The 24,454-nt window shown below is 43.0% G+C and overlaps 1 protein-coding gene across 1 annotated transcript in view; it reads left to right on the top strand.

The window, feature by feature from the left end:
- The first annotated feature begins 9,052 nt into the window (after nucleotides 1-9,052).
- Nucleotides 9,053-24,454, top strand: part of GOLPH3 (golgi phosphoprotein 3) — a 48,754-nt gene continuing 33,352 nt past the window's right edge. The window contains exon 1 of the mRNA XM_064139999.1: nucleotides 9,053-9,524. Coding sequence (XP_063996069.1) covers nucleotides 9,312-9,524 — 213 coding nt within the window. The 5' untranslated portion in view covers nucleotides 9,053-9,311. The remainder of the gene's footprint in view (nucleotides 9,525-24,454) is intronic.

The following is a 24,454-nucleotide window of genomic DNA, read 5'->3' on the forward strand; positions in this document are numbered from 1 at the left end:
CCTTGTAAAGAATCTCTCCTCAGCTTTCTTGTAGACCCCTTCCTGGTACTGGATGGCTGCTATAAGGTCTCCCAAGAGCCTTCTCTCCTCCAGGCTGAACAACCTCAACTCTCTCAGTTTGTGCTTGTAGAAGAGCTGCTCAGCCCTCTGATCTTTTTTGTGGCCTTTGTCTGGATCTGCTCCATCAGATCTATGTCTTTTATTTTTTTATGCTGAAGACTCCAGCTTCAGAGTAGGACACAGTAAGGGCAGGTGTGGGCAGAGAAGAGTGGCAGAATCACCTCCATTGCTCTAATTCTCTTGATGCACCCCAGGATATGATTGGCTTTTGGGGCTGCAAGTGTGCGTTGTTGACTCATAGAATCATGGAATGGTTTGGGTTGGAAGGGACGTCCAAAGGTCATCTAGCCCAATCCTTCTGCAGGGAGCAGGGGCATCCTCCACTAGATCAGGTAGCTCAGAGCCTTGTTCAGCCTCACCTTGAGTATCTCCAGGAATGAGACCTCAACTACCTCCCTAGACAACCTGTTCCAGTGTTGCAGCAACCTCATGGTAAAGACCTTGTTCCTAACATCCCACCTGTTAAAGAATGTTAAAGAATCTGCTTTTCTTTAACTTAAGCCCATTATTCTTCATTATATTGCTACAGACCTTTGTAAACACTCTCTCTCCACCCTTCTTGTAGGCTCCCTTCAGGTACTGTGAGGCCACTATTAGGTCTCCCCAGAGCCTTCTCCAGGCTGAACAACTCCAGCTCCTTCAGCCTGGCCTTGCAGGAGAGGTGTTTCAGCCCACCTATCATCTTAGTGGCTCTCCTCTGGACCTGCTCCATCAGATCCCCATCCTCCCTGTGTTGAGGGCAGCAGGTGAGGTCTTACCAGTGTAAAGTGGCAGAAACTTCTCTCTCAATCTGCTGGCAATACATCTTTTGATGCAGCCCAGGGTGCAATTTGCCTTCTGCAAGCACACACTGTTGGCTCATGTACCAACCCAGGTGTAGGACCTTGCCCTTGGCCCTGTTGAACCTCGTGAGGTTCAGCAGGACCCACTTTCCTAGCTTGTCCAGGTCCCCCTCAATGACATCCTGTCCCTCTGCCATATCAATCACACCTCTTAGCTTGGTGTCTCCTGAAAACTTGCTGAGGATGTGCTTGATCCCATTTTCAGTGGTGAAGATACTGAACAACATTGGTAGTAGTTTGGACCTCTGATGGACACCACTTGTCATCTCTCTCCATCTGGACATCAAGACATTAACCACTACTCTGCGGATGCAATCCACTGTCCATCTGTCAAATCCATATCTCTCCAACTTAGAAGAATGTTGGGGGGGGGGGGGGGGGGGGATTGCAACTGGACTGCAACAAGTTTTTAAATAACTACCTAACCTGACAGGCAATGTTGTGTTCTATGCTTAAATTCTCATCAGTCTACACTATGCAAGTAACATCCTATACAGCCTTTGCCCCAGCTACTCAGATTAGGACTTTATTTTGAACTACAAATATGATTTTCAGTGTAGATATAAATATTAAAAATAAGCAATTCCCGTAGAAGAGATTTGTATGACTAACAGCTCCTTTTCATCAAATATATTAATAAATGTTTGCATGGATGGTAAAGTGTTAGCCAGTGAAATCTCTTTAAAAGCCATCACATACAAATGATCTAGCAACAATAACAGTTTACAGTGCCAAAGATAGATGCTGCTGCACAGATGCAATCCAATGAAAAGTTAATCCCTCAAAAAAAATCAATCCACATTTGGCTTGTCTTAACCCCATGCAAAAATGTTCACAGGACAATATTCTCAGTATTTCTGCCTCGCAGTTAATGTGCCCCTGGGACAAGAGTCAAACCAGAAAAATAGTGTTGAAGGAGTGTTCTGCTGTTTACAGGATCACAGGATGCCAGGGGTTGGAAGGGAGCAAAGAGATAATGGAGTCCAACTCTCCTGCCAGAGCAGGACCATACAACCTAGCTCAGGTCACACAGGAACACATCCAGGCAGCCCTTGAAAGTCTCCAGAGAAGGAGACTCCACAACCTCTCTGGGGAGCCTGTTCTGGAATTCTGTGACCCCTACAGTAAAGAAGTTCCCCCTTGTTTTGAGGTGGAACCTCCTGTACTGCAGCTTACACCCATTGCTCCTTGTCCTATCCCAGGGAGCAGGTGAGCAGAGCCTGTCCACCCACACACTCCTGACCTCCCAGCCCTCAGATATTTATAAACATTTATTAGATCCCCCCTCAGTCTTCTGAGACTAAAAAGCCCCAGGTCCATCAGCCTCTCCTCATCAAGCAGTGCTCCAGTCCCCTAATCATTCTTGTAGCCCTCTGCTGGACCCTCTCCAGCAGATCCCCGTCCCTCTTAAACATCTTTGCTGAGCCGCTATAACCACTAGTTCCTGGAATCCTTGACTGATGCCATGTCTCTGCCTCACATTTACTGTTCTAAAATTACCACCTGTTTGATTGTCTTCTTGTGGGTCTTTGGCCACAACAAGAGAGCATAAACACACCAGATGTAATGAACAGTTTTTTCTTCACACGCTTCTGAATGGGCAGAAGTACTTTCTTGTTAGACAATAAGAATACTCTTCTGATTATTATTTTTATCTTGTAAATTGCAACTGCATGGAAACATTTACTTTGCACTATCTTTTCTTTGTTTTTTAATGCCATGGTAAGTATCTCTATACTTTAGAAGGAACAGATAGTAACGCATTTGTTACATTTGGAAGTGAAACAAAGATTTGGCAAAACTGAACTAGCACAAAATTCACTGCATTAAACATCTTGAATTCTGCCAAAATATCAATGACAGATTTGGTTGAGGCTTCACAGGATTCATTTTACTCAATGAATATCTCTTATGAAAGCTTTTTTCCTACTGATGCTGCTTGACTTGGACCTCTGTAGAAATGAAACCACACCTTCATTACAAACAGCATCTTGACCAATGCTTTTGTCCTTATGACATGAGGAGTAATGGTTTCACTGAGGATGACAGAGAACTGGAACAGGCTGCCCAGAAGTGTTGTGGAGTCTTTCTCTATAGAGATATTCAAAACCTGCCTGGATGTGTTCCTGTGTGATCTGGTGTAGGTGATCCTGCTCTGGCAGGGGGTTGGACTGGATGATCTTTTGAAGTCCCTTCCAGCCTTTGACATTCTGTGATTCTGTGATTCTTTTCTGCCAGGCAGCTCTCCAGTCTGCAATGTCACTCCTAAAACCAGAGAGAAAGTCCCAGCTGGTCTGCATTGGTCAGTTGCCAGTTGCCATTGACTCTTGCTTCTTCTGACTTACTGCTTCACACATTAGTCCACTCAGTTCTCCTGTACCATATCTCTGAGTTCCTCTTTCTCTTGTCTTGCTGTACCTTTTAGTATCTCAGTTCTTACTGGAAGTGAAAATTCTGTTCTTGGACTCTGAAATCTCAACATAGTTTGTTACTTCCAGTTGTTTTCTAGCACAAAAGCCTACTGTGTCGCTCAAACAGCATGCTTGTAAATCAGCACGGGTTTAAAGATGGTTTGGCCCTCAGAAATACCTGTGTCCCTTTGTTCCTGGATGTTAAGTTCCCTATTTTATACTCCAGTGCTCCTTCAGTAATGACACAGTGCCTGTTTGCAAGGCTACCCCATCAATAGATCCTTGAAATTATATAGGTAAATATAAACTTTTTTTTTTTACCCTTGTTTGTACATTAGATGCCTACAGGGATTGAGAACACAGCTCCACCTGACACTTGTGTGCTAGTTTGAAGCAGGGTAGAATGTTTTGGTGAAAAGAACTAGATCATAGGCTGTGAAAGGAAAACAGTGGTGATGTCTACTCCCCTCAGACTCTTGCTCAAAAAGAAAGGAAAACATTAGATAACACTCTGGCCATTTTGTCGCACTCTGCTTTGGGCTTCTGACTGAGCTGCAGCTCCCTAACCTCACCTTCCACTCACCTTTGCTTCTTAACCTCTTGGCTGAACCTCTATTCTTCTTTGGGACTGGGGTAAGGTTGAGAGGGGCAGGGGGAAGGTGCAGGGATGGTTGAGAGCCCTTCCTGGGGACTCAGGTTTCAGGGAGGGGAGTTGTGTTTCTGTATTATCTTTTACCTTGCATATTTCTGTCTATAACTGTATATACTGTAAATATCTGCTTGTATATTGTGCTAGCTGTAAATAAATAGCTTCATTTATATTCCCAGAGCCAGCCGAGTCTAGGTGGGTATTTCTAAAGTGGGAAGGGGAGGGCAACACCCAAATCATCACAACTTGTCTTTAATGGTGTAACTGGGAGTGGCAAACTTTCACTGAGAGGGAATGGAGGACACAGGCAGGAATGTAAACAAGTTTGACTGGTGAAATGACTGGATAGTGGAGCTGTACCACAGTCGGCACCATCTTCCAGAGCACCACTTCTGTACTCTTGCTGTCAACTTTGACGTACGCACATGCTAATCATCTTTCAAGAGAAAAATCTCTCAAGCTGCATCTCATTTTGATGCCAAGAAGGGTAACACTAAGCCTTGTCTGCTGTGTCTTTAGTAAAGGTGTAAAGATGTCTGTAGACTCATCGGCAACCACTAAAAGGAATTCTGCTGTATATGGTGTACTGGAGGGCCACACAGGCCCAAATAGGCTTACATATGCCTTGCCTGGACATGTTTCTCAGCCCAAAACAGAGGTAAACATATTAATGGACAAAGGGGCACAATAAATCTGGTGCCACTTTGAGTACTGTGTCTATCTTGAGTACTGTGTCCAGTTCGGGGCCCCTCAATTCAAGAGAGATGTTGAGGTGCTGGAACGTGTCCAGAGAAGGGCGACAAAGCTGGTGAGGGGCCTGGAACACAAACCCTATGAGGAGAGGCTGAGGGAGTTGGGGGTGTTTAGCCTGGAGAAGAGGAGGCTCAGGGCTGACCTCACTGCTGGCTACAACTACCTGAAGGGACATTGTAGCCATGTGGAGGTTGGTCTCTTCTCCCAGGCAACCAGCAGCAGAACAAGGGGACACAGTCTCAAGTTGTGCAGGGGGAAGTCTAGGCTGGATGTTAGGAGGAAGTTGTTGCCAGAGAGAGTGATTGGCATTGGAATGGGCTGCCCAGGGAGGTGGTGGAGGCACCGTCCCTGGAGGTGTTCAAGAAAAGCCTGGATGAGGCACTTAGTGCCATGGTCTGATTGACTGGCTAGGGCTGGGTGCTAGGTTGGACTGGATGATCTTGGAGGTCTCTTCCAACCTGGTTGATTCTACGATTCTATGAAGTCTGGCCTGCCCAGGGCCCAGGTTGTATAATGCAGTTGTGTAAGTGCTTGTGCAAGGCCACGCACTTAGCTTATGGCCCTCCAGGTGCAAGGCCCATGCTATCTCCATATTTGGGGGATTCGGCCTGTGGACCCTTCCTAATTTGGTGTGTTTTGGCTGACTGCCAGAAGCCTATTGGACAATACTGTGGCCAAAGGACCATCAATCTCAGCCCACATCTGACAAATAGGACAATCCAGGTGAACAAGGTGCTCTGCCACTCTTTCCGCTTACCTCTCCCTGGGGCCGCTACCTTTGTTGGCTTTATGTGATCCTTTGTTCCACGACACTCTGCACCGATCCAGTGGCTAATCGAACAAGCGTTCCCGGCTGGCTGCCGCATCAGCCTGATCATGTCCATGGAATCTGCTCGGACAGCGCGCCCCAATTCGAATTGAGCTATCAGCTCCACGTGAAATCAGCCACGTGGCTTTTGCTGTATATATTCTGGGGACCACAGACACTGAGACTTCCAACTAGTGAGTATTTGAACTCTCTTGATTCAAGTTGCTAGGGAATTTTACTAACTTTACCCACGGCACTTTATGCCGCAAGACTCTGACCAGAACACTTCTAAAACCTCAACCAAGTTGCTTAATTTGGCTGTAAATAGACACTCTGCAAAATAGTTTCACCAACTGCGTACAAAGGATTTGTGTGGGTTAGCTGTACATAAGTCTGAGGAAAATTCTCTTTGTATGTATTAATAAATTATTCAGTAACCTTTAAACCGGCCTCACATTTCACCCCAAACGCAGACTCTAACCCCTCTGCAACATATGGACTTTGGGACAGAAAAGGATACTACAATTTACTACGAGCCAAATAAAATTATTTATAGCCTACAGCTCCTGCTTTTGCATTGTTACTTCTTAACAGAATGTTTCAAAGATTTAGGGCTTGAGCTGTCAGGCTGGATGCCACTGGCACTGGGACTGGTGAAGGTGGGGAATCTCTACCCAGTGACATGCCCAGTGATAACCCAAACAATACGAACCACACGCTGCACATTCAGTGCCTAACACAGCGTTGGAGGTTACAGCCTTCTGAACTCCTGATAAAGCTACATATGACTCTGAAATAATTTTCAAATACAGCTTGGTACTGTAAAATAAACTGCAAGTAAGACAGGTGTGGTGCGATACATTAGGTCTGTCTAGGTAAAAATCCAACAAGCCAAGTGGGCCCTGTTCACACAGGAGTTCTTGGCTGTGTAGAAAGGTTCAGCAATAACGTGTTCTTTGCCATCCTTTTCGTTCACATTTTGGTTTTGTCTATTGGTTTTACACTGGTGCAAAAAAAAAAAAAATCTAACTGTCTCAGAAGTCAACCATATGCATTCTTGATTTGATTCACACTGAGCTCATTAGTTTAGAATCATAGAATCAACCAGGTTAGAAGAGACCTCCAAGATCAACCAGTCCAACCTATCATCCAGCCCTGTCCAATCAACTAGACCATGGCATTAAGTGTCTCATCCACTCTTTTTCTGAACACCTACAGGGACAGTGACTCCACCACCTCCCTGGGCAGCCCATTCCAGCGGCAAATCACAAACTCTGGGAAGAACTTCCTCCTAAAATCCAGTCTACATCTTCCCTGGCACAACTTGAGACTGTGCCCCCTTGTTCTGTTGCTGGTTGTCTGGGAGAAGAGACCAACCCCCACCTGGCTACAACCTCCCTTCAGGTAGTTGTAGCCAGCAATGAGGTCAGCCCTGAGCCTTCTCTTCTCCAGGCTAAACACCCCCAACTCCCTCAGCCTCTCCTCATAGGGTTTATGTTCCAGGGCTCACACCAGCTTTGTCACAATTCCGTTCAATTTGTAAGGTTTTAAGCCAGAAAGATGACTGTCAAATATAAAGGGCTTCATAGTACGCCTCATCCAAATACAAATGGAATTGACCGACTAAATTAAAAATGTTACCAAATTACAAGAGATCCTATTTTAATCATCCTCATGCTAAAAAAAAATCGGGAAAGTGGGCAAATCCATAACTTAAAAAAAAATATTTTCACAAAAGCAAAAATAATGATGAGTCCTTTGACACCTTTCAGGAAAGGACCCAAGTTTTAAAAGTGCAAGTTAGGAGTTGCTAATGAACATCATTAGGTTAACTTCTAAAAGTGAAGTCAGGACAAAATCCAAATCCAGGTAAAACGTCATACTAGTGTGGTGGGAAAGTGAAAATAATTGTAACAGCCCAGGCAGTGCATTCTATTGATAGAGAGAAAAAAAAAAAGGAAAATAGAATATTGCTTTATTAATTAAATCTAGGAATGAAAGAAAATGTGATTATGAAACATGTTTGTCAACAGGAATCGAATGCAGATGGAAGGCAAATTCTAACAACGGTATTACTAAAGAGAAGTTATTGTTAACAACGCTTTTTAAAAACGTGTTCATCAAATAGCTGGGGAAATTGGTAAATACTATCCCAGAGGACAAAGATTAAATACTTCTGTAATAGGTGATTGTAAATTGTTTAATAAAGAAACATTTTAATAGAATTGTAATAGGTGATTGTAACTGTTTAATAAGGAAACATTTTAATAGAATTGTAATAGGTAATTGTAATTATCCAATAAATAAATATTTTAATAGAATGTTAAGCATGCTTAGCTGCAAAAGTCAGTGTATATACAGCTGTTGCAAATCAGGAGATATGCCTAACCTAGAGGTCATGCTATAGATGGTAATGTGCAAAGAATAAGCTAGCTAATTACTAAGTATTTCAAAGACTAAAACTTTAGGTACATCCTTAATTTTGAGATAAGAAAGAACATGCCATATGTGGGACTCGGGACATTAATCAGTCATATTCCAAGGACTAAGCTTTAGGTGCATCCTTAATTTTGAGATAAGAGAAAACATGCCACATGTGGGACTTGGACATTAATCAGTCATGTTCCAAGGACTAAGCTTTAATTTTGAGAAGTGGGATTCGGGACATTAACCAGCCAAAGGAAGTCCATATATGGAGACGGGTTAACCGGAGGACACCTGAGGAGGACTGCTTACTTCATCTTCAACGACCACCAGAAGGGAAGGAAGACCCTAACCCAAAAGAAGGAACATGCGCAGAAAGGATGGATTTATGTAATTTGCAGGGCGGAACAACGCAGACAACATAGTATAAATATAGGCTGATTAAGAGACCTGACACGGCAGTTGGCGGAGCGGTGACTCCCCTGTCGTCCAGCGCTGTAACTTTGCTCATATTCTACTTGCCTAATTGAATAAATTTGTAATCTGGACACTTTGATTTTGAGTCATTCTCAATTTATAACACTTCCACAAAGGGTGTACTTTAAACAACAGCATTCAAGCTAAGTAGTTTTGTATCAGTAAAGCAGGATAATCCGCGTAGGGGGTTTTAAAAGAGTTTTTCGGAACCTCTTCTTTAATCTCGTTATGACTTTTAAATCTTTGTGAATTCTACAGAACAGGAGAAGATGAGTATGTTGATAATGTTAAAAGAAGGTGGCTCCCACATGACTAAATTATTGTAGAATTGCCGGTGAGAAAAGGCACTTAAAAACCCCAGACCTGGTAACGCTACCGCGGTGAGACAAACGCTTACCCGACAAAGGCAACAGCGCAGGGACAGCCTCTGCTTCGGCTGGACCTGCCACGGCAACGCCCCCTCCGCGGCCCTGCCCCGCCCCGCCCGGTGCCGCTCCTGCCCGCGGCCCTTTCCGGTGCCCCCCCGCGCCCGGCGCTGCCACATCCTCCGCTGACATCAGCCCTCGCCGCCATATTGGAGCAGAAGCCGACTCCGCCAGCTCGCCCGCCGCAGCAGGGGGGACGCTGGACCCTGCTGCCTCCGCCTCCCTGGCTGCAGCCCAGCGTCGTTCTCCATGACTCCCTCCGGTGCGCTACAGCCCCGGTGCGGCTAGGGCAGAGGCGAGAGCGGCTCCCGTCCCTTTTTCTGCTCCTCCTACTCCCTGTCCCGAGTTGTCTCCGAGCCCCTCTCCCCGCGGCGGGCCTCTGCCCTCCCGCTGCCTCCAGCCATGACTTCCCTGACCCAGCGCAGCTCCGGCCTGGTGCAGCGTCGGACTGAGGCCTCCCGCAGCGCCACCGCTGACAAGGAGCGGGGAGCGGGAGGCGGCCCGGAGGATGAAGGCCGCCGGGACGAGTCCGGCGACGACGAGAAGGGCGACTCCAAGGAAACGCGGCTCACCCTTATGGAGGAGGTGCTGCTCCTGGGCCTCAAGGACCGTGAGGTGCGGCCAGAGCCGCGGCGGTGGGATAGGGGCGGGCCGAGGTGAGGGGCGCTGGGCAGGGGTTGTTTGAGGCCTGGAGCTGTTTACAGGGGGCTTCGGAACGGGGACGCCAGAAGCACCGGCCCAGGTGCCTGAGTGGGTTCCTATTGTTCGGGTGCTCGCGGAAGGAAAGGGGATTCTAAGTGGTGCGAGTGCGTGGGTGGTTTGCAGGAGAGGGCACTGCTTTGAGAGTGTTGTGGCCGGTTTGGGGCAGAGGCGTTGCTGGGGACGGGGATTGTGAGGGTGCTGGGGGCTAGTGGCATATACTTGAAATAGGCTCAGTGTTTTGGATGAGGTGAGGAAGGTGCTTGGACTTTAAAGAGGGGGAGCCCGGCAGAGAGTTAGGATCGCCATTGGATGTGGTGGTAGTAGAGGGGCTCCGGTATTTGTAGCGCCTGGAAGAGAGGCAGCCTAGCGGTTAGAACAAGACGAGGACAATGGCCAGGGCCCTCTGGTGTGCGTTGATGGTTTGACCTGGAGGCATGGGTAAATAAGCGGTATTTATAGGCCTTCACAACTTACTCATGGCTCTGCTGTGAAATATTTGTCTCTTAAGCGTTTTGTCATACCGAACCCTCTTGTACTTAAGGAGTTCTCAGGTGCTTTAAGAAGCCCTTTAGCAGCCCTTTCAGTTAAGACTTCCAAACTAATGCATGTGAAAAAATGGCTTTAAATTGGTCGATAGTGGGCAAAACGTGTACCTTGGGTAATAAGCATGTGAAAAAGACGAAATGGCGTTATTATATAATTCTGTCGTTTTGCTGAATTGAAATTGATAGCTCAATTGTCATGATAGTGCGAGTAGCAGTCACAGAGGAGGCTGTACTTTATACAGGGTGTCAGATTTTTGTTTAATTTGAAAGAAATAATGTAATAACCATGGATGCTGCGGATGGTCAGTCCTGTTGGAGGAACAGAATGTGATATATGGTGAAACATAATACCCCTTCATTCTTCTTGTGAGTTATTATGTGAATTTCATTAAATAACTTGCTTTTTTGTTTTAGTGGTAAGCAAGTTGATAAAGTCAGTTCATTGATTTGGGGTGAAATCTCTTAAAACTATGTGTATTCGTGAAGACAGAATAATGGAGGGAAACTAATATTATATTTTCTTTTACAGTATGTTACATCTAAAATAAACTTGCTGATTGATAATGAATGGGTAGTTTTCTTGGTTAAGTTTTTTTGTTTCTTTAAGACATGTGAATATATCTGTATTTATACCTGCTAAAATAACATTTTATTTCTCCCTCAGATTGCATGTTTTAGGCCATATTCCTGAAGTCCTATTTCTTCACATGGACCTTGTTGGTGGCCACCTAATAAAATCAGTAGATATTCACAGGATGTATGCTATTGAATTGAAAACTTGTGCTTGTGTGCATAATTTCCTTTCTACACACCTTAACAGTTGTGGGAAAGTAAGTTATGCATGACAATACTGATACCTGAGAAGATTGTGTAGAAATTCTAGCCTTGAGGAAGGCAGGATGACCTAGGTGATCTTTAATTTTTTTTTTCCTTTGTGTGCTAAATCTACTGAATTTGTGGTGATAAATATTTCAAGAGAACATTCTGTCTGCTTAGAATATGTGGTGTAGATCTTCCTAGAATATCGAAACTATTAGCGTTGGGTGTAAAAATTCAGCTTTTGGTATGCATCAAGATTACAAGTCATCTAACTTCACAAAGTGTGGCAGTAGCACACAGTGCAGAAGTTCTAATATTCCTTTGTATGGAAAAGGAACTGCTTGCAGTGGCATGGATATCCATAACTCCCTGGGGATTTTGAAACTGAGACATCAGACAGTAGGAATGATAATGTTGTGTCTAGAGTAGGGGTCTTAGATTCAGAACTGTAGCATACTCTTGTTTCTGGGCTTTGTTATACATGACTCACTAGGGTTTGTACTTTGTACTAGGGCATTGGGTCTGCTTATATCCCTAAGTACAGCCTATGCTACGAACCAATTCATCGTGTTGTTTTTAATTTAAAACTGAGAATAAAGCTGTAGACCTGCGTCCCAAGATGATTTTTTTGTTGTTGTTGTGATTCTTTAGCGTTCTAATGATAAGTCAGGAAAACTTTTTTGTGCATCTGGAAATGCTTTTCACAAAGTTTTTACTTCTAATAGAATTGATTTCCCATGACATTTGTGTGAGTCTTTCTCATGACAGCAAGCAGAGAAAAGCAATGTAGGATCTTCAAAATACAGTTGTGAAGCCACAAGAAGTCTTAAGGGAAAAGCAAAAGCATGTGTCTGAACTGTAAGTTCAACTGAAAGTCAGTAAACTGAAAGCAGTAACATCCTTCCTGTTACTCCAGCAGGCTGAAGTAATTTAAGTATAAGATTCAATTGGCTAAAGAACATCTTTCCCTAGGAATGACTCTTCTCTCAGAGAAGGGTCTGATACATGCATTGATAAGTTAGTTTTCAGATTGTGCAGGTTTTTTTTTTTTCTAAAAGTAAAGGCTGGTGAATATCTTAGCACCGTGTATACTGTATACAAAATGTCTCACATGTACGGAACTACCATTTATAATTTATAAGCGTAGGTGGCAGAGTTTTTCAGGAAGCTGCAGACAGTGATGGGTTGACAAGTTCAGTTTTTCCAGGAGTTTGTTAGATATTTATGTGAATTCTGCCTTCAGAATAGTGTGATGATTGTTAACCAACACACCAAAACTTAATTTTTTTGCAGCCTGGTTGTCGCTGTGCTATGGGTTTAGTGATGGGAATGTCTGGTTGCCTCAGTCCCGTTCTTCATGCCTGAATGTCATGAGCTGCATTTGTACATACTTCCTGGACATGGCTTCTCCCCACCATTTGCTCTAATTAACTTGTACATGTACTGGTTGCTCTTTAACACTGATGGTTCCTTTTCTGTTGATATCATCTCTGTATAGATAACTATTTCTGTATTCCAAGGTGAAGGTAGGTTAGAAGGGATATGTGCTGAAATGTGCGTGGTTTCATAACGTGACAGATACAGTGTCCTTGGAGGATCAGGTAATAAACTGTAACAAAATACATTACTAGAATTCTTCAGGGAGCATCACAAGAACACCAGCACTTATTTGGAAACCACTCAGGAACATAGCTGGGAAAGAGAGTTGTTCATACTTTTGGAGCAGAGCAGCAGCTTGTTGCTATAGGAATAAAAAGTGCTCGCTGAAATCAAATACTTTGCTCTATTACATTAGAAATAGTAATGCAGTAGGATAGGTCAAAGATGCAGCAAAAGGAAGGCTATTCAATAGAACTCCTGAAGTATCTGGAGTCATCCCTCCCAGCAGGAGGGAGGGAGGAATATTAAGTTGGCATATTTAAAAACAACAGCTTAGAGATGGGTACAGTTCAGTTTGTTCTTTTTAGCTCTTCAAAGCATCATGTAACTCAGACGCACAGAAAACTGAGAGCTTGCTAGATGTCTATGTTCTGCAACTGTTGCTCTGATTAAATTCAAGTAAGTTTTCATACCTGTAGGAATTTTTTTTTGCGTTTGTGGGTTTTGGTACGTGTGTGTGTGTTTTTCTTTCTCTTTTTTGGATCACTGTCTGTATATGTTGGGGACCTATTAAAATACGGCAATGCACACAGCTACTCTGAGTTTCTGTACAGTGTGCTACAACTAAATAAATGGAAGTAGCTATAGAGACATAGAATCATAGAATTAACCATGTTGGCAAAGCTCAAACAAAGTGTGCAGAAATAACTACCACGTACCATGGTCTACTGCAACAGTAAATATTTCTGGCTTAATTTATCTTTTCTTTGGCAAATGCTAAAATCTCATTTGTGAGGGAGAAGGAATGTTAAACCGCCTTGTTACGTACAGAATTATCTTGAATCTTTGCTACTCATGTTTGTCCTTCAGAAGTTTAATTCATTGCTGAAGATAGAGTGTTGCAGCATGACTTTTGTGTAAATAGTTCATGCGGAGGTCTCTAGCTCATGATATTTTTTGTTGCATATGAAATACGTTGTTAAGGAGTTAGTTTGCCTGATTTAGATGTGCTTTCTTGTGTTAATTAGGTTAGTGCTAAAACGTATTTTATTTTTCTTTCTTAAAAATGTAACATCTTGATTTGTTACTGTTTTTTATATTTTAACCCTAAAGAGATCTTCTCCTGAAAGATTAATTTGGAAAACATTAAAATTGTAGGTAGCATTTTCTGTGATACTAAGATTTGGCTTTGTAAAATTCATATGATACAGAATTGTGAGGTTTTTTGCCTATGTAACAAATGATCAAAGTTTTGAAAAGTCTTTTTCATGTAATTTTAGGTTTAATATTTTTTTTCCTTTGGTTCTCCGTGTTAAATTTCAGCAACCGTCTGAATGCCAACTCAAGAGCGTCCAAGTTTTACTGGAAAATTTCTGAGACAAGTAGTGAAACACGAAAAGGCATCTACTGGGAATTCACATTTCAGTTGAGGAATGATGTATGAATGTGTTGAAATTTTGACAAAGACGTGCTTTTTCTCAAGTGCTCAGCTTAATAACAAAGTGTGTAATGTCTGTGCTGAAAAATTCTTTCTTTCATAGTTGCACACAGTTTTGTGGTCTTTTTTATTTTGTTTATTTTATTTCATGTCCATACATAAATTACAGGCCAGGAGAAGATAGGGAGGTGTGGGAAGAGGAGCACAAGGAGCATCCCAATTCAGTGTTACAAGAGGGAGCAAAGTGTCTCTCTACTGTGCTTCTGAATGTATTCTGCTTTGGGGCTCTAAGTTGACTTTATGTGCTGAAGTAGTGTTTGTATTTCATGGTTCTACGTGCAGCTAGTGCAGCTGTCCCTGCTCCTACAGCATGGCTCATCTGTAGTCTATATTAGTTATTCGTGGATAACTTTGAGTTTAGACTAGTGCCTTGTTTCATGTTAAGCCTGTCTACTGTAGGGCAGGAACAAAAACATTGTCAGAGCTTTCCTAGAGTTTTTCTTCCTATAGCAACCTGGTTTTATTTAAGAATTTGCATGAAGTATATATAAGAAAGTATTGTCATAATTGCTAGAAGGAGAGTAACCGTGAAACTGAAGACTAACGTATTAAAGTGTTATTCCAGCTGCTCTTGGATCCTAAAGTAGTTCAAGTACTGCAGCATTTATTTGGATGAGTTAAAGTTACATGTTAACAGGCCTTTTTTGCAAGGCATTGCACCTGGGAAAGAACAACTTCAGGTATCAGTAGAGGTTGGGAACTGACCTGTTGGAAGGAAGTGAAGGGGAAAAGGATCTGGGGGTCCCAGTGGATGGAAGGCTGACCATGAGCCAGCAGTGTGCTCTTGTGGCCAGGAGGGCAGATGCCATTCTGGGGCGTATTGGAAGGGCTGTGGCTAGTAGGGTGAGAGGTTCTCCTCCCCCTCTCCTCTGCCCTGGTGAGACTGCATCTGGAGTACTGTGTCCAGTTCTGCACCCCTCCAGTTCAAGAAGGACACAAAACCTGAGAGAGTCCAGCACAGAGCCACAAAGATGATTAAGGGAATGGAACATTTCTCTTATGAGGGGACACTGAGGGAGCTGGGGCTCTTTAGCTTGGAAGAGACTGAGAGGTGACCTCATTCATGTTTATAAATATGTAAAGGATGAATGCCAGGAGGATGGAGCCACTCTCTACTTGGTGATACCCAACGATGGGACAAGGGGCACTGAGTGGAAGTTAAGGCCTAAGAATAAACATGAGGAGGGAATTTTTTCACAGTGAGAGTGAGAGAACACTGGAACAGGCTGCCCAGGGAGGGGTTGTGGATTCTTCCTTTCTAGAGATATTCAAAACCTGCCTGGATGTGTTCCTGTGTGATCTGGTGTAGGTGATCCTGCCCTGGTGGAGGGGTGGACTGGATGATCTTTCGAGGTCATTTTCATCCCCTGCCATTCTGTGATTCTTGGAAATTGACCAGACTAAGTATCCCAGACAGTACATTCAAGAATGACTTTGTGCTCTAGTAATTATTTATTTTAAGGGTAACCTACTTCCTCTGTGTGGCATTACTGGTGGAAAGAGGGGCTAGTCTGCAGTAAATGTGGTTTCCTCTGTGCAGACAGCATTCTCAATCTGCTTTCTCAAAATCTAAAGAAAAAAAACTAGTCAACTTTACCATGTGCCACTTTTTACTGGGTTTTTCCTGGCTTGCAAACGGCTCTTAAAAAATGTTTAATAAAATATTTATTTTCTTTCGGAAATATTCATTAAGTGTTGCTGTAGAATAAATTCACATACATTTTCAGACATAAAAATTACAAAGTTACACATAAAAATAGCACATGGCTGTCTTTGCCCTCTGAGTGCATTGTATGCAAGCCTAGATGCCTAGAAGCACAAGGATGTGTGGTACTATTACTAGTTGTTAGTCTGAGTACAGACCAGTCTTATGCGTGCTGTCTTTTCTACCTCTGTCAGTATATCCTATACTAATCTGCTGCATTTCAGTGTTTTCATTTTTTTTCTCCTGTTTGTGACAGGCTCCTGAAGGAATTGGGGGAAAAAAAGAAGGTGTATCACCTTTGGAAGGAGGGGAAGGCTTCTCCTGACGTGTTTAAGGAGGTAGCCAGACTATGCAGGAGAAAAATTAGAGAGGCTAAGGCCCAGTTAGAACTTAGGCTGCCACTTCTGTAAAGGATAACAAAAAGCACTTTTATCAATGTATCAATTCTAAAAAGAAGGGCAAGAAGAGCCTCCACTCCTTACTGGACCAGGAGGGGAACATTATAACTGATGACGAAGAAAAGGCTGAGGTCCTGAATGCCTTCTTCACCTCAGTTTTCAATAGTAAGGAGGGAGGAGTTCAGGGCAAGTGGCCTCTTGAACTGGGGGATGGGGTCGGGGAGCGGTGTGTTGCCCTGGAAATTCATGAAGCATTAGTTCAGGACCTGCTGAGCCATCTGGACACCCACAAGTCCATGGGACCCGATGGGATCCATCCTAGGGTGCTGAGAGAGCTGGCAGCTGAGCTGGCCAAGCCACTCTCCATCATTTTCCAGCAGTCCTGGCTCACCGGAGAGGTCCCAGGAGACTGGAAAATGGCCAACATGGTCCCCATCCACAAGAAGGGTGGGATGGAGGAACCTGGGAACTACAGACCTGTCAGCCTGACCTCAGTGCCAGGGAAACTGATGGAACAGGTTCTCTTGGGGGTGATAAGAGCGCACCTGAGGGATGGCAAAGAGCTCAGATCCAGCCAGCATGGATTTAGGAAGGGCAGATCCTGCCTCTCCAACCTGATCTCCTTCTATGATCAGGTGAGCCGCTTGGTGGCTGTGGGGAGGCCTGTGGATGTGGTCTATGTGGACTTCAGCAAGGCCTTTGACACTGTCCCCCACAGCAAACTGCTGACTAAGCTGTCAGCCCATGACTTGGATGGCAACGCTCTGTGCTGGGTTAGGAACTGGCTGGAAGGCCGGACCCAGAGAGTGGTGGTGAATGGTGCCACAGCCAGCTGGTGGCCGGTCACTAGTGGTGTCCCTCAGGGATCAGTGCTGGGCCCCATCCTCTTTAACATCTTCATAGATGATCTGGATGAGGGCATGGAGTCAGTCATCAGCAAGTTTGCAGGTGACACTAAGCTGGGGGCAGATGTGACTGAGTTGGAGGGCAGAAGGGCTCTGCAGCGGGACCTTGACCACCTGCACAGATGGGCAGAGTCCAATGGGATGGGGTTCAATAGCTCCAAGTGCAGGGTGCTGCACTTTGGCCACAACAACCCCATGCAGAGATACAGGCTGGGGTCGGAGTGGCTGGAGAGCAGCCAGACAGAGAGGGATCTGGGGGTGCTGATTGATACCCGCCTGAACATGAGCCAGCAGTGTGCCCAGGTGGCCAAGAGAGCCAGTGGCATCCTGGCCTGCATCAGGAGTTGTGTGGTCAGCAGGAGCAGGAAGGTCATTCTGCCCCTGTACTCTGCACTGGTTAGACCACACCTTGAGTACTGTGTTCAGTTCTGGGCCCCCCAGTTTAGGAAGGACATTGAGATGCTTGAGCGTGTCCAGAGAAGGGCGATGAGGCTGGTGAGAGGCCTTGAGCACAGCCCTACGAAGGGGAGCTGGGATTGTTTAGCCTGGAGAAGAGGAGGCTCAGGGCAGACCTCATTGCTGTCTACAACTACCTGAAGGGAGGTTGTAGCCAGATGGGGATTGGTCTCTTCTGCCAGACAACCAGCAGCAGAACAAGGGGACACAGTATCAAGTTGTGCCAGGGGAAGTACTGGCTGGATGTTAGGAGTAAGTTTTTCCCAGAGTTTGTGATTTGCCATTGGAATGGGCTGCCCAGGGAGGTGGTGGAGTCACCGTACCTGCAGGCGTTCGAGAAAAGCCTGGATGAGGCACTTAGTGCCATGGTCTAATTGATTGGCTAGGGCTGGATGCTAGGTTGGACTGGATGATCTTGGAGGTCTCTTCCAACCTGGTTGATTCTATGATTCTATGACATTGGGAGGTCCTTTCTGGCCCACACCATTCTATAATTTACTCATCTCACTGACAAATTAGTCTGTGGGGCTTTTTTTGCATTCCTCTGTTGCTGACATTCTTTTGAGTACCTGTAAGCTTGTTATAGCTATACACTTCCTAGTCATCTGTCTTTACGGTCTTCCTAGATAGGATCATGTAATAATATTATTTAGTCCTTATCTGCCAGGCTAGGTGTCTTTTGTGCATGGTCTGTACTGTGAGGTTTCTGTTTGGCCAGTAATTCCTGTACAGCATTCTTTTTTTACTTCAGTAGACACTTGATTTTTCATTGGCATTTATGCACTTGACATTCTCTACCATGGGAGAAGCTTTCTGCATGTACCACATTGCTGTTTCAGTCTTCTGTATTGCAGAATGGAGAAAACAGGTACAGCGCTTATTGAGTAGGTTAAGGTCAATGTTCACTCTATGCTAGTCACTTAGGAAATACCTATTCAAACTATTTTGCCTGTGATGGATCTTTAAACAAGAATTCAGCTTTAGGAGCATCAGCAGTCTGTAGCTGAGACAGTTTACAGGTAGTGCATGTTAAGTATGAGTGAAAGAATGTCTTCCTTTTTATGTGAGAACAATGCAGTGAGCGGAAAATTTTAGATCTGTTTCATTTTTAGTCTGTTTCTTGAAAATTTTTTGCACTTGGATAAGTGAGACAAGTGAGATATCTGTACTGAAAGGAAACCAGGGAGAGTGTAGATGGAGAGATAAATCCCTATCTCATATGTATACTTTTTTTTTAAAAAACCCCGAACTTTGAAAATCCATCCACATTAAGGACCACATTAAAGATGCAAATCTCTGAAAAGGAAGCATTGTACAATTCCTCAACTTGAAATAATACAGTGGTTTATACAGTATTTTAAATTCTGGCCCCTGTAGAAGAAAGAGTAGAAGGGAGGGGTAGCTGTTGTATCTGGGGCAGGTACAGTATATTTATAAGCTTGGAGGCAGTTGGAGTTTTAATGTGGCCTGGTAGGTCAAACTCAATGGAACTTCTACCTGTTATTTAGTCAGTCAACATTAGACCCACTTTGTCTGTATTAGAGCCATATACCTTATGCTTTTTGGATCAGTTGACTAGCTATAACAGGGATAGAACTAATTTTCTTCATAGTAGTCAGTGTGGTGCTGGTTTGCTTTGTTTGTTTCTTTTTATCCAAAATAGTGTTGGTAACACACACATGTTTTATCAGTCGCTGAACAGTGTTTGCATAGTGTCAAGGCCTCCTCACCTCTCCCAGTGAGTAGATTGGGGTGCAGAAGAGGCTGGACGAAGGTCAGCCTGGTCAGCAGACCCTAACTGATGAGAGGGATAGATAGTGTTTTATACCGTCATGATCAGCAATAAAAAGGGAGTGGGATGGTGGACAGGTGGTCTTTGCCTGGGATTTGGCTGGGCATCAGGCTGCTTGTGGGACGTGATGAGTGAGTGTTTTGCATCACTTAGTTTTGTGGGTTCTTTAGCTCTTGCTCTTCGTTTTCTCCACCCCTATATTTCTGGGGAGGATTGAGGGAGAGGTTATGTGGGACTTAGCTGCTAGCCAAGGTCAACCCACGACTAGGAGACAGTAACTATGGACAAGGTTTGTTGTGCTAGTTGATAGATTTAAGCAGAATGTATTTTTCAGGTCCTTCTGTGTTTGCTTACTGCCCTGGGTGGGGTGTTTTGAGTGAAATATCTGATGTGGAGCATTTAAGTACTGGTTGTAATTAAAGTTTGGAGTTTTTTTAAAAGTGAATGCATAAACTCAGTGGCAGTTGTTAGTAGCATAGAAGTCAGTTTGCAGGTTGTGAACAAAGTAATTGCATCCTTACTTTGCACGAATTATGAAAAATAGAGATTAGACTCTGATGGAAGGTGGCTTTTCAAGAGCCATGCAAATATTTGTATTCAGCATACAGAAAGACTTCTATGTTTGTCTTTTCATTCCTAAGTGAACAGTCAGACTCGAAGTGTATGTTTCTTCAGGAGTCTGATAAGGGCTCAGCAGTGTACATTTATTAATTGCCTTCTCTTCATAGTTACGATTTTTTACCTTGTTTTCAGTTAAGACGTGTCTGTGTAGCATGTGCCTGTATGCATGCTTGAAAAACGTTTAGGTTGCTTTCATTTTTACCTTTTACTTTCAGTACCTGATAGCAGTTGCTTGTTGCTACTTATTCTTAAATGCATCTGCAGGTTAATCAAACACCTCACAAGTTTCTTGTCAATGATACTGTGCTTGGTAGAATATGTATTCTTGTTTTCCTAAAGTGTTTCTAGTGTTTAGCTGTCAGAACAATTCAGAGACTTTCCTAACTTGTCTGCTGTTTATAAATAGATTGCAATTTACTTTCTGCTAAAATGGCAGTTGCATCAAAAGAGGAAATTATGAGGAACCACGGTCAGACAAAGTCCACACAATGTAGTATTCTGATGATAAACACTTCATCAGTGGTTTGCCTTTTTTTCTTAAAAAGATACTAATTTTCAGAGTGGTGTAGGTCAGGATTTATCATTAAATGTTACTGAAACTTGGGTGATAGCTTACTTGAAAAGTAGCACTTACAGCAAAACTAGGTATAGGTTGGCATAGGCCCTTAATCTCCTGTGAAGGAGAGGGAAGATGAATCTGGTTTATTCTAGAATCATAGAATGTTTCCGGTTTGAGGTGGCCCATTATAGGTTATCTAGTCCAACTTCCTGCCATTGAGCAGAAACACCAGACCACCTTGCTCAGAGCCCTCTCCAAACTTACCTGGAAGACTTCCAGGGATGGGGCTTCTACCACATCTCTGGGCAACCTGTGTGAGTTTCTGCACCCTCGCTGAGAGGACATAGTATTCCAGGTGGGGTCTGAGCAGAGCACAGTAGAAGGACAGAATCACCTGCCTTGAGCTGCTGGCCATGCTATTGACATTCTGGGCAGCAAGCACATAGTGTTGGCTGGCATCCAGCTTTTCATCCCCCTGTACTCACAAATCCACCCTCATAGGGCTGCTCTCAATCACATACTCCCCCAGCATGTACTGGTAATGGAGATTGTTCCAACCCAGGTGTAGGACTTTGCACTTGCCTTGTTTAATGTCATGAAGTTCACACAGGCTGAGCTCTACAGCTTTTTTAGGTCCCTCTGGATGACATCCTGTCCCTCAGACATGTCAGCTGCTGCACGGACCTTTATGGTAGTCTGCAAGCTTGCTGAGGGTGCAGTCAGTCCTGCTGTCTGTATCACCAGTGAAGATACCAAACTGCACTAGCACCAGTACAGACACATGAAGGACACCAGCTGTTAACCACTTCCCATCTGCACATCAGGTTGTTGACCACTGTTCTCTGGATGCAGCCATCCAACCAATTCTTTATCCATGAACAGCCCATCTATCCAATCCGTGTCATTACAAAGTATGGTGTGTGGGGTCATGTCATCCTTAGCTCTTCCAACTGCAAATTGCTTTGAATGTTTTCTATTTGGCAAATGAAAAAATCCATAGCATATCCCTATGTATTGAGGATATTCATAATTGAGAATGTTATGAATATTCTCAAGTTCTGTGCCTATCATTTTCATCTTTTTTTATTATTGAGAAATGACTGATAAAAGGGATGAATCTCTCCTAAAATTATTTTTGTTCTCAGAAATGCATATTTATCTTTTTCCAGTTATATAGGTAGATGGGACCATATTTCTTTTCCTGGATTGAAATTCTATTCTACTCATTCAAGAGCTACCTGAAAAATGAATACCTCAGTTTTGGTTATTACATATATTATATGTTCCTATGATATATACAGTACATTCCTGTGGGGTAAAACTGTGTCATATCTGTAACAAAATATGACTTAAAACAGGCAGGTCCATAGAAGCAGTGGAAAAAAAAAATCTGTCAGATAGTAGATGTGGAAACAATTCTATAAAAAATTGAAAGCTTAGTAGTTTTATATTTTTTCCAGGTAATCCTACATTTTACTGAATCTTACTGCTTTCAAAACAAACAAACTAAATTAGTGTTTCTTGCTATCTTAGAACCTTAATATGGGGAAAAAAATCAGTGTGTTCTCATCTTACCATCATTTTTGTATTTCAGAACTGCAGAGGCTTTTCTTGTCTCTTGTCTTACATGTACATAGAGGAGGGAAGAGGTTGAAATTGTTACTGAAGAGTTACTTAGGCAAGACACTAATGCTGGACACTGTATTTTCATCTGAGTGTGAATAGTTTGGGATAAGACAAGGCTATGTCTTACCAAAGGAAGTTGCCGGAGGACTGCTACAGAAGCTGAATTTGGGGTTGTATTTTAGTCTGTCTGTCATTGTGCAGTACTATAGTGTCATGGAGTATAAGATTGTCTTAGCAGTAATACATCAATCGTTATTAGACTTAGTAAATAGATATACATGCATTTAATGTATTTTAGAAAGTAACATAGAATCTGTTTCCACTTTCCTCCAGCCTCTTGTTAAATATATAAAGTTATGCTGTTAGAAAGACTTCTTACTGGTTCTCAGTGGTGATTAAGGCCTTTACAATCTGCCCAAGGTTTCTGAAGCTGACTCAGAACTTTATGGATGTAGCTGAGGACCAACAAATGCTATCTGGCTTTACAAGGACATCTGAGGGCATCAGATTACCAGGATAAACATATAGCTAATTCTCTTAGTGTTGATTAATATTTCTGTTTACCATTGAGAACTTGAAAAAGCTTGTGGACTTTAAAAAAATTACTGTTATTTTCTGATCATTTTTACAATACCTATTCGCCTTTTTTATGTTGAGAAGCTTCTTGCACATCAAAAGAAGAAAAGACTTTGATTTTTTTTAAGTGTACTTTATTTCTAATGTAAGAATTTCCTACTCTGAAAAAAACATGTGGTTGAAGTTTTTAGGTTTGACTGAAAAATCAGATGTCAGATTTGTTGGGCAAATATTTTGTAAAGTATGCTCAAGAAGTTAAGCATGTATATCATTAGTCTTGCTGACTTTGACCTCCTTCAAGAGATTCGGAAATAGTATTAATTGATCCTTTTAGAATGATGATATTCCTAAATAAAATACTTTTAAAGAGTTTTCTTGTAAAGAATACATAAACTTATTACAGTATGTTACAGACTTTGATCTGCCTGAGATTTTTTCTTATAGTTGTATTACCACAAAGATATTTACTTACCTGCAACAAGGCAGGCATTTTTTCTTTCCTTTTGTTCAGTAATTTTACTTCATCTTAAAGGACTCGAGCCACAGAACAATGTATAGATGTCAGAAGCTGACATTTCACTTATTTTTGTCTTTTCTCTCCTAGTGCTTCATACTGGTATCTCAATTATATAACTTGAATGTGAATATCCAAGAGGGTGTAGTGTTTCTATTGTAGAAGATGATTGATGCATTTGAAATTAGTGAGGCTTCTGAGTGAACAGAAAGAATTGAAATTCTGTGTTAGTTACTCAACCAGGTACTTTGACTATCCTTTCTGTATACTTACCACTTAACACTTTATTTTACCTCTTTGCATTTGATAACAGCTTTAAGGAGAAGTGTTTTAGAAGTTCTTCAGGTGATTTCAAAGTTGTATTGCTAATTCTAAAAACTACATAAAGGAGATAGTACATTGAGGGAATTCTCGAGGGGTTTTTGTGAGTATCATAGAATGGTTTTTGTTGAAAGAGACCTTAAAGATCATCTAGTTCCAACCCCCTGCCATGGACTGGGATACCTTCTTCTGTCAGGGTTGCTCAAGACCTTATTCAGCTTGACTTTGAATGCTTCCATAATTGGAGCCTCCACGGCTCCTCTTGCAGTCTATTCCAGGGCCTCACAATCCTCATGGTGAAGAGTTTCCTCCTAGTATCTAATATAAATCTAGTGTTTTCCATTCTGAAGCCTTTGTCCTGTCGCTATATGCCTTTTTACAAACTTCCTCTCCAGCTTTCTTGTAGGCCCTCTTCAAACACTGGTATGCTGCTTTAAGGTCTTCCCAGAGCCTTACCTTCTCCAAGATGAAAAACTTCAACTATCCCAGCCTGTCTTCACAGGAGAGGTGCTGCAGTCCTTTGATCATCTTCATGGTCCTCTTCTGGACCATGCTCAAATTTAATTTGTGCAGGGGCCTCCAGAGGTGGACACAGTACTGTTGGGGGGGGAGGGGTCTCAGAAGAGCAGAGTAGGGGAGCAAGCTGGGCTGCAAGCATATGTTGCTGGCTGATGCTGAGCTTGTCATAAGTCATCACTAATTAAGTCCTTCTCAGGCTGCATTTGTAGCCCTTTGGTTCTCATTCAATGAGTACTCTTCATGAAAATCAAAACCAACCAATTTGTCATCAACAGTCATAGCTGTGAAACAAATTAAAATTGTAACATTATTTGAAACTCATTTTTATGTTGGAGATGTGGTGCAGGAGGGAGGAAACAACATTAAAACTGCAGCAGATCAAAACTCACA

The sequence above is a fragment of the Pogoniulus pusillus genome, chromosome Z (genome assembly GCF_015220805.1).
Source record: "Pogoniulus pusillus isolate bPogPus1 chromosome Z, bPogPus1.pri, whole genome shotgun sequence".
NCBI classification, from domain to species: Eukaryota; Metazoa; Chordata; class Aves; order Piciformes; family Lybiidae; genus Pogoniulus; species Pogoniulus pusillus.